Consider the following 9,595-nt stretch of genomic DNA (forward strand, 5'->3'; position numbering starts at 1 on the left):
CATTGGTTTTTGCTTATCGGATTTTGATAATTTGATTTGATTTTGTTGACTGTAGGGGTGAACATAGATTCTAGGTAGATCCTGTAGCGGTTTGGACCGATTCTACTCAACCGGTTCCCGGTCCAGGTTTCGATTCCCAAATTTTGGAGCACCTGCCCATTGCTCGACCCAATTTTAGGTGCAAAATCGGACCAAGAAACCCAAATTCCCTCTTTTTAGTTTTACCTTTCATCTTGTATTCTCGTTGTTTCCACTTCTGATTCTTATAAATAATGGGATGTTTTACTAAAGTTGTCATTTCAAGAAATAAAAAAAAATGAAACAAAAAAAAAGGATTAGTGACAAGGTCGGTTCTATGGTCTACATAACAGGTTGCAGATTCTAAAAGCTAAGAATTGATGTTGATGGGATAGGTTCTATGTTCCATGTTTGAAATATACTCGTCCTAGAATTGCTCGACCCTAATTACCTGGAGGGAGGGTTGTTAAGGGAAGGATTAGGGGTGAGCAGTTTTCGGTCTGATCCGGTCTAATCCAGGAATCCAAAATCGGACCGGGAGGATCGGTTTTTAGTTTATAGGATAGGGGACCGGCTAGTCTTGAGACCGTGAACCGATTTTAACGGGACCAATCACTTATTGATAAAGGCAAGAGGAAATTGGAAAAATTAGATTAGGCTTTCTATTTTTTTCAAAAATTTTAAAAAGTAAATAAATAAATATATATATATATGAAAAATTAGAAATATATATTTATCGGTCCGGTTCGGCCCTCATCCTAGAATCGGGAACGCACCGCTTAAAACCAGGTTTCATTTTTAGGAATCGGGAACCGGGCCAAATATTCGAGAATTGGATCAAACCGATCTGTTCGGTCCAGGTCTTTTTCGATTTGGGCGGTCCAATCTTCTCACCTCATAGAGGCTAGGTCCACATTTTTTTTTTTGGGTTCGAGGAAATTCCAGGTCAGCATAATAATATTAACATAGAAAATTTTCGTGGATTTTAAGAATGAAAAAAGCTGGTGAGGTGAGAACTCACACTCCAAGCTGAAGGGCGAGTAGTGAAGCTCGAAGCAGCGAGGGTCGCTCGCTCTCAGCAATGGCCGCCTCTTCTCCTTCCCGTACGCCTCCACGCTCGCCCTCACCAGGTCGCCCACGCTATTCTCCGCCGCCATCACCACCTGCACCGGCCCCAGGCTCCGCTCCACCGTCACGTTCAGCAGCAGCCTCGCCGGTCCCCCCGCTGCCGCCTCGGGGGCCGCGGACGGAAGCCAGGGCGGCAGCGCGAGCCTCCAGGGGACGGAGATGAGGCCGCCCCGGCGGCGGACCAGGTCGGCGTGGCCCTCCGGCGGGAAGGTCTGCAGGGACCAGTCCGAGGGCACCCGGGCCGGGGGAGCGTGGGCGGCGGGGCGGCGGTGGGTGGTCGGGTGGGGTGAGCGGTGATTCATGATAACTATGTTGTAGAGAGAGAGAGAGATAGAGAGAGAGATGGCGACGGAGATAGAGAAAAGATCAGCGAGCGAGATTTGTTTTTGGACGTTAATGGAGGGATAGAGAGACAGCGCGAAGCTTCGTGGAAGGTTGGCGGGACGTTCAAACTGCCCCTCGTGATGCCGCTTTGTCGTAGGAATAATAGTACAAACTATCAGTTTCGTGATTTTAACCATCAAGTTCAAATAGAGTTTAAATTAAGGAATAATTACTCAAATGGTCCATGAGCTTTATCTTAATATATAATTTAATCTCTCAACTTTTAATTTGTTCGATTATGGTCACCTGACTTTTGGTAAATATTGATATAGTCGCTGACAGGCCTAGATAATCAAGAAGTTTGGATTGAATCAGGGAATGTAATAATTCTTGGACTAAATTGAACATTTACAAAAATTTAGGGATCATATTGAACAAATTAAAAATTCAGGAAGCACATTGTACATTAAGTTAAAGTTCAACGACCGCATTGAACAAATTAACGGATTCATTGAATCTGCATTGCATATTGGGTCAAAGTTCAAAAAGCCTATTTGTATCATTTTCCCTTAAATTAATGCTCGAATATTAGTCGATTTTTCTAATGTATTCCATCCCTTTATAAATCCATTTTGTTAAATCGGTTTTACTCGTTTCAAGTATATTGTTATGTGATATACTAATTCACGAACCGAAAAGATTCGTTTGATCTTGTTGAACAACAATTGATATTTTGCATAAAAAGAGATACAAACCGACCTATTGGAGAGTCTATATGTTAGGACCTTAACAAGGATTGAAATTGTGGGGGCACTACATTGCTCACTTTATTATGCATTTTAACTTTTAGAATGACAAAATTAAGGATTTATTAATAGGGTCAATATCACAAAAAACCTCAAATTGATACACATGTGACAATTTTACCCCAAACTAATTTTTTGACCATCAAAAACCCTAAACCGGTACACCCATGATAAATTTACCCTCCGTTAGTTTCTATTAAATTTTACCTTCAAATTACTGAATTGTTACTCGACCTAAAGTTTGTGCTTTTTTATGAGACAAAAAAAATTAAGGCCAGAATTGTCACTCGACCTAAAATTGGTATTTTAGGTGTTTTTTTTTTTGGAATTAGACTGAAAAAGAAAGGAGAAACCTGAGCACAATATAAAGTTCCTCCTTTTTTACTATTCTTTTCACTTCTCGTGTGAAAACACATCATAGATATTAATACAATACATTGAAGTTCATCTAACTTGTCCTTTGCCAAACCCGACCGACCATTCCAATGCTGTCCACCATCATAGCAGTAGGGTGAACTCTCACACGCTTTAGCTATACAATGCAATGAATAGACGCACTTCTTATGCACATAGCCAGTACGCTGAATCAATGGTCGAATCAAATGGCATCATTCACAAGTTGAACCGGAGGACCCCATCAGAGGAGCTGGTCGTATGTATGCCGAATTATGAAAGGTAACATCGAACAGCAATTGCAGTTAGAGTAGCATGACAAAAAAATTATGCCGCTCCAACACTGGAAGGATGTCGGGTTAGTCTTGTTGCGAGCAGATAATGATTCTCCAGAGCTTATGAGCCCTTCTCATGATTTTCGCGAGCTTTCGAGCTATGAAAGTTGTAAACAAGAAGAAAAGAGGCGGACTCGGTGGAGAGCTGGTCCTCACTGTTGCTGCTTTATCGGATACAAAAGAAGCCGAGAATCCGCTGTTATCGAGACCAGTAGTGGTTCTTCGCAGATAAAAGCTTCGGCTACCCACATCGCCGAGAAGCTTTGATTTATCCAGACCTATACAGCACACGACATTCCAAATTAGATTCCATATGTTCTTTCTGTAGAGCAGAGACCCTGACTAATGGAAGATGTTCATCACAGTGTCACGCTGTGGATTTACCAATTATGGTCCAACTTTTTCATGATATATCTACGGTTTTTCACAGAACCACAGGGAAGTTATAGAACGTTCAAAGATTCTGCAGAACCAGAGAGGCAGTAACTAAGAAAGTGTGTTCTCTATGTTTCCTTTTGAAAGCAACTGGTTTGCTATGTGCTTAATTTGAGATTCCGACTGTTCAATACTCCCCAAAAAGTCATAACACGACTGCACGTTGATTTAGTTGGCTTGGCTCTCATCATGAATCAAGCATACCATCACGGAATATCCAAGAACATCACAAATTGCACAACTAGTGCCAGCAGAATCATAGATGTACCAGATTCCCAAAATTCCTACACGCCACCATAAGGAGTACTGAACAACGAGATTCTGGACTTACTCTGAAGGCTGAAATAGGAATGGTGCAGCTCGAAGCCGGTCGAGCGATCCCGATCAATCTTGGGCATTCGCCTTTCTTCCTTATACTTGTTCATAACGAGTTTGATTGTGTCCTCCACACTGGAACCCAATTTGACCATCATCCTGATAGGCCCTACACTCCCCTCCACGGTTACATTTACCACCACCTTGGCTTCCTTATTGTATCCCTACACACATCCAAAAGTTCCAAAAAGATTTAGATTTTATTTTGCACACACAGAAAGAGCAACTTCAGATCCATAACTAAGAAAAACTGGAAAAGCTGAAACCAAAGATCCCCCTCCACAGCTTCTAGACTTGTCTCTCAGTAATCAATTAAAGCTACGCAAGTTTTTGATCTTAAGGCCGACAATTGATCTTACGCATTTACCTGCAATCAATCTACTTGAGTCACTCTGTGCAACAAGTGAATCACACACAGCAATGTCTATATATGTGGTTTGATAGCTCATCTAGAAATTCCAGAAATAGGTCAATCCCTAGTTCATGCGAACCGAAACGTTTGGTTTTGCTGCTATGTCTAGGCGCATGTCATCTAGTATCAGGGGATAAGGATGGGTTCGTTTCTTCCAGCACCTGCTTTTGCTCGAAGGAATCAACTAATTCCCTTCGATAGCTAAAACAGAACTTGACCGATCATTATACAGATTAAACTTGAGCAGCCAAAGATTCAAACCCCATTAGCTAGACAAGTCAGAGCAAATAGATCAAACGAAACAACCCAATAACCCATCAAAAGCCATCTCTGAAAATCCGAACACGACAGTTCCAAATCAAGAACAGCACGGAAAAGTTCGCAACTTTTACCTCCAATCCGCCGGGAGAAGAACTACCCATCAAAGAAGGAGACGAGGCAAGCACGTCCGTGCAGCTCAGGGGGCTGAACAGAGCCCCGTCGTTCGAGCTCACGCTCTGCCTCAGATCGCCCGGGCCGTCCCCGACCAGATCTTCCGCACTGTTCCATAGCGAGGGCTCGGAGGAGCACCTCTCGAGCCTCTTCGCCGGCCTCAGGTGCTTGAACGAAGACCGCCGGGCAGCGGGTGGCGACGGCTGCGGCGGCCTGCTACTCCTGCCGCCGCCGGAGACCGCGGCCTGTCGCCGGTGGGCCCGCCTCTCCGACATGCGAGAAAGAGCAAAAAAGGTTTGAGGGGGTTGTGGGCGGTCCTTTTTCCCCGTCGGTTGCGTGCGGTTTTGGCAGTCGAAAGAGGGATGGAGTGAAGATTAAGGAAGGAAGAAGAAGGAGAAGAAGGAAGCAGAAATTCTTTGGCCGGTTTTATGGTGACGAAATCAACGGTTCTTGTCGTGTGGGCCTTGTCCGAATTCGCCAATCTGTGTGCGGGAAAACGTGAAAGTTGACGGGTAGTTCCTAACTTCCCAATTGGAGATTTCTTCTTGAGGCAAGTCAAAGGAGTGTGTGTCCTTATGTGATTCGTCATTATTTTTTTTTTTGCTATTTCTTCTATTAACGAAAACAAAAAGGAATAAGTGCAGTATATAGTCCTAAAATTTATCACGAAGGTGTAATTAAGTCATAAAGTTTTCAAAAAATACAATCAAGTCTTAAAACTTGTCATGAAAGTGCGGCCGATTCTAAAACTTTCGAAAATTACAATTGAGTCATAAAACTTATTATGAAAGTACAATCAAGTCCCAAAAATTTTAAAAAGTGCAATTAATTGAAGGACTTGATTGGACCAATTTGGCAAAGACTCGATTGTAATTTTTGAAAGTTTTAGGACTCGATTGTACTTTCGTGACAAGTTTTAGGACTTTCAATGCACTTATCCAAAAAAAATAATTTTGGATATCTTTTGGATATCTAATTGATCCTTATTGGGATCGATCGTCTCTTGTTTCACGCACGTATACAATTAATAGAGCGCGACAATTACCATTCTTAGATTGCTCGAAGAATATGTAAAATATGGTAAGTTGAACTCGGACTTTAATATATGTACACATTTTTTTTTCAATTATAAAATTCGGATTTAGACTATTAGTTAATCAGTTGTGAAATTACAAAGGAAGAAAGAACTTAATGAATTCACTACCAAGACGGTTAGTCTAGTGATAAAAAGGGTCACCTGCCTTCGGTGAGGTCATAAGTTTGGTTCATGTTGCAATCGAACCTCTAAATGGCTCATGTCGTGTTATCCAACCGTAGCATATTTTCGTGTCGAGAAACTTTCTAATTGCCAACTATACGTTACAATATTCAGCTCAATAACTTCGGATGTTGGATCATGACCGACGTGGAGTAGTCAGGACTCGGACCGGACATTTCGCAGGCGTGCGTGAGATCCTTATGATAAAGTCAAGGGGGGGCCGGCTATCCATTTTAACAATAAAAAAAAAACAGAATAAAGCAAAGTCCAAGTTCATGTTTTGTCTTATATTTCGCGTGTTTGAGTTGATTTTTATTTAATTTTTAAAAAAATCGATTACTTCCTTACTTGATTGTGTAACAAATGTCTATCCACTCTGAAACAGTCCCTAACAAAAGGTCCCTGTCAGTTCCATGCGCATATATTGTCAAGCTAATGGCAAAATGCATGCCACCCCCCACCCCAATAATTGTGTTAATTAATCCGATCGAATGTGACCCCCAGCCTGATCTCTGCAATGTTGGGATAAGCTAGATGAAGTATTAAAATAATTATTGGGCAACAATAATAATATAAAAAAAAAACTATCGTGCAAAGTACTTATCTTATTCTTATATATGCAAATTGAATAATTCGAATGTGCATGTCTCCATAGATAAGGTCACTGTCGATTGGTATGCATATGACAATGTAGATTAGGGCGTTCCTGCGTTTGGAGTTCTCCTGACCAATAGGCGATTTCGGGGTGGCAAATTCGTAGACTAGTGCCAATCTTACCCGCTTTATAACTTCTTTATAGATAAGGTAAGGGCCGGGGTAATTACTGCGAATCTCGAGAATATGACCCCATCTTTTCGCGAGGTCCACGTCCCATTTAATTGGAAGACGTACATATTCGAGTGTGTCGGATACTTCTTTTTGTTCCTTTGAAAGCGCAGTTTTTTCTTTTTTCGGAAATTGAAATGGAGTACTTCCATGACTTCCGAAATAATAATTTCGACGAGTATGATGGCTACCGATAGTGAAGAGAGATTTTGCATGACCAGGTCTGGATTTTCTTTTAAGAACTTGTCAATGGTCATGGGCTGGGCTCAGACTCTCAACTGGACATGGGCCGAACAAGTGCTCGGTTCAGGGAGACGTCTAAAAGCCCAATTTCAAGTTTGAAGCCCAAGCTAAAAGCCATAGGTTTTCCGTTGACCAAAATTGGTATGTTATGGCCTTGGAAAATGAATTCCCCTCCCGTGAAAGAGGAAATCAGTTTCCCCAAAGAGATACCATCTAGGTGTTGCTAATGCAAAACTAGCGAGCGTCTCTCTCTCTCTCTCTCTCTCTCTCTCTCTCTCTCTCTCTCTCTCTCTCTCTCTCTCTCTCTCTCTCTCTCTCTCTCTCTCTCTCTCTCTCTCTACCATTTCCTTCTCATTTTCAAGGAAAAATCAATCAGTTTCCTTGAAAATTAATTTCGGCTAAAATCATTCCCTTCAGCATAAAGTTCTTCGTAAAGAAAATACACCCTAAATGTCAAGAAAATGGATCATGTGAAAGTATCGACTTATCGATCAATAGGACATCGATTATTGGGTGGGTTTGGGCATGAAATTTTGGCCGATAGGGTCGGGTAGGCTCGCGAATGGTGGATTGCTCAGGAGGCCTAGTTTGAACAATGCTAAATGAACTCGAGGTTGGACGCCGGTTGGCTAGGCCCATGGACCTAGCTAGGAGTTTCTCTGGCCCAATTCGAGGTTGCACATCGAGTGCCTTCTAGAAAAGTAAGGGAAAGGTTTTTTTTTTGTTTTTGGTCATAAGTAAGGGTAAGGTTGAAAGGCTACAAATTGCTATGAAGATTGTAAATAATGCAATATCGACACACCCTTTTACCATAAATGAAAAGCTAGCAAAACTTTGGCTCATATTCAGAGATAATGCCGGGCATGGGACCCAGGTAAGACCTCGTGTTTCTACAGGCACGAAGCAATGTAAACTCAACTCGCCGACTGTTCTATCCTTGAGAGTTGTTACTGTGGCGAGATGATCACATCGCCATTATCATCTGATTTCGTGTATGAATGTGTCCTTTCACATTCACCATGACCTTTTGTTAGTTGGCCTTCCCACATGATGAAGTGGTACAATTATTATGTGGGACGAGCAAGGAGAATCCAACAACAGTGTCTCCCTTCCATTAGGCAACTTTTTCCCCCCCACCTCTTTTTAACCTCGGCATGCCTCGAGAAGTTGCAGCTTGTTGCCACCACTGAACAGGTGATTAATCATAATTAAGCATGGGATAAGGATTAAATCAATCACTCTTTTTGTGCATGAATCTGTCAAAATCTTACTCACTGACCCAATGACATGCTCTGATATCCTCTCTCTCTCTCTCCTATTATTTTTGGGATAATGACAAAAATAACTTCTGAACTTTGACCTAATATATAATGTGGTCCATAAACTTTTAATTTGTTCAATATAATCCTTGAACTTTAACCTAATATTCAATGTGGTCCATGAAGTTTTGGTACATATTCAATGTAGTCCCTAACTATATGAACATGTTCTATGTAATTCATTGAATTTGAATTAGTGAAAGGACTACATTAAATATTTTCATATAATTCAAGAACTAAATTGAATGTATACCAAAAGCTTATGAACGACATTGAACAAATTAAAAGTTCAGAGACCACATTGCATATTGGGTTAAAGTTAGGGACCACATTGAATAAATTAAGAGTTTAGGGACCACATTGCACATTGGACCAAAGTTCGAAGACTAACTGAGTCATTTTCCTTTGTTTTTTTGGCTATTTGAGCTGCTTCTATGGTGGATGATCAGCACTGAGGTTAATCATGACAAGGAAGGAGGTTTTTTATAGGGTAAATAAAGCATGTTAGAGAGCAGATTATGATTAGCCTCGCTGCTAGCTTAATCCCTCATGAAGCATGACCCTTAACAGTGTCCAAAACCTCAGCGATCACCGACAGAATCATGGTCAAAGTCAAGATAGCTTCTTGAAGTGCATGGGAATTAAAGTTGATTAGGATCGAGATTATCCGATGCGGGGACAGATCCAGACGTCTTTGGCACGCACATGACACGACCCGAATGAGAAAATGAGAATATAATGCAATCCGACATCTAGTGCAATCATAAAAAGGAGTGCGAGAGTTGATATATTCGTACGATAAGATAATTACGTAATGCGTCATATGAATGAAATATCTTATATATGGAGCTATTTATAAGAAAACGACTCCCCAATCTCAACTTAAGTTCTTATTACCTACTTTCATACGTCATTAATACTTTCGAGAATTTGGATAATCAAGTTTTTGTTCAAATCTCTCGTCTATCGAGAAAAAAGAGGAGGGGTTTCTTTTGGCATGTTGTTCACTAAGGCTCCACCAAACTCTAAGTAATGATTTCCACGGCTTTTTTCTACCCTTAGATAGGCGCAGGTCCACTGACTCAATGCACTAAATTTTACATTTTACTCGCAATTGAAAACCTTTCTTTCATTACCATATTTACAGCGAATGAACGACTTTGCGAGGCACCTATACACCAAACAATCTTGTCCTCTTTCGAGGACATGCATGATGATGAAGATGATGATGATGATGAGGAGGAGATAGTGCCTGCTAGTGCTAGGCGTTTTCATCAGCCCTAGGATCAACA

At 41.2% G+C, this 9,595-nt stretch overlaps 2 protein-coding genes across 3 annotated transcripts; both read right to left on the reverse strand.

Annotated features, from left to right (window-relative positions):
- Positions 1-912: 912 nt before the first annotated feature.
- LOC130135407 (uncharacterized) lies at positions 913-1,497 on the reverse strand (the record flags this gene model as incomplete). The annotated part of the gene is made up of 1 exon (XM_056304541.1): positions 913-1,497. A coding segment is annotated over exon 1 (536 nt), but the record flags the coding sequence as incomplete, so codon positions are not given.
- Positions 1,498-2,630: 1,133 nt separating this feature from the next.
- LOC115686454 (uncharacterized protein At4g22758-like) lies at positions 2,631-5,149 on the reverse strand. 2 transcript variants are annotated; one of them, XM_056304362.1, is made up of 3 exons: positions 4,613-5,149; positions 3,771-3,978; positions 2,631-3,282 (listed from the first exon to the last, which is right to left on the reverse strand). In XM_056304362.1, the coding sequence occupies exons 1-3, from the start codon at positions 4,931-4,933 to the stop codon at positions 3,029-3,031; spliced, it is 783 nt and encodes a 260-aa protein (XP_056160337.1). In that variant the 5' UTR covers positions 4,934-5,149; the 3' UTR covers positions 2,631-3,028. The 2 variants fall into 2 exon arrangements, with proteins under 2 accessions (XP_056160337.1, XP_030467614.1); XM_030611754.2 differs by having other exon boundaries at positions 4,619-5,138.
- Positions 5,150-9,595: the final 4,446 nt, after the last annotated feature.

Source organism: Syzygium oleosum, unplaced genomic scaffold (assembly GCF_021117445.2).
Source record: "Syzygium oleosum isolate NSW1041296 unplaced genomic scaffold, Sole_v2.1 Sole_v2.32, whole genome shotgun sequence".
NCBI lineage: Eukaryota > Viridiplantae > Streptophyta > Magnoliopsida > Myrtales > Myrtaceae > Syzygium > Syzygium oleosum.

Coding starts and splice junctions, on each gene's coding strand:
- LOC115686454 (XM_056304362.1), bottom strand. CDS start 4,933: ATGTCGGAGAGGCGGGCCCACCGGCGACAGGCCGCGGTCTCCGGCGGC. Junction 3,979..4,612: donor CCGGCGGATTGGAGGTAAAA/GTTGCGAACTTT, acceptor GGATGTGTGTAG/GGATACAATAAGGAAGCCAA. Junction 3,283..3,770: donor TTCCTATTTCAGCCTTCAGA/GTAAGTCCAGAA, acceptor TGTGCTGTATAG/GTCTGGATAAATCAAAGCTT.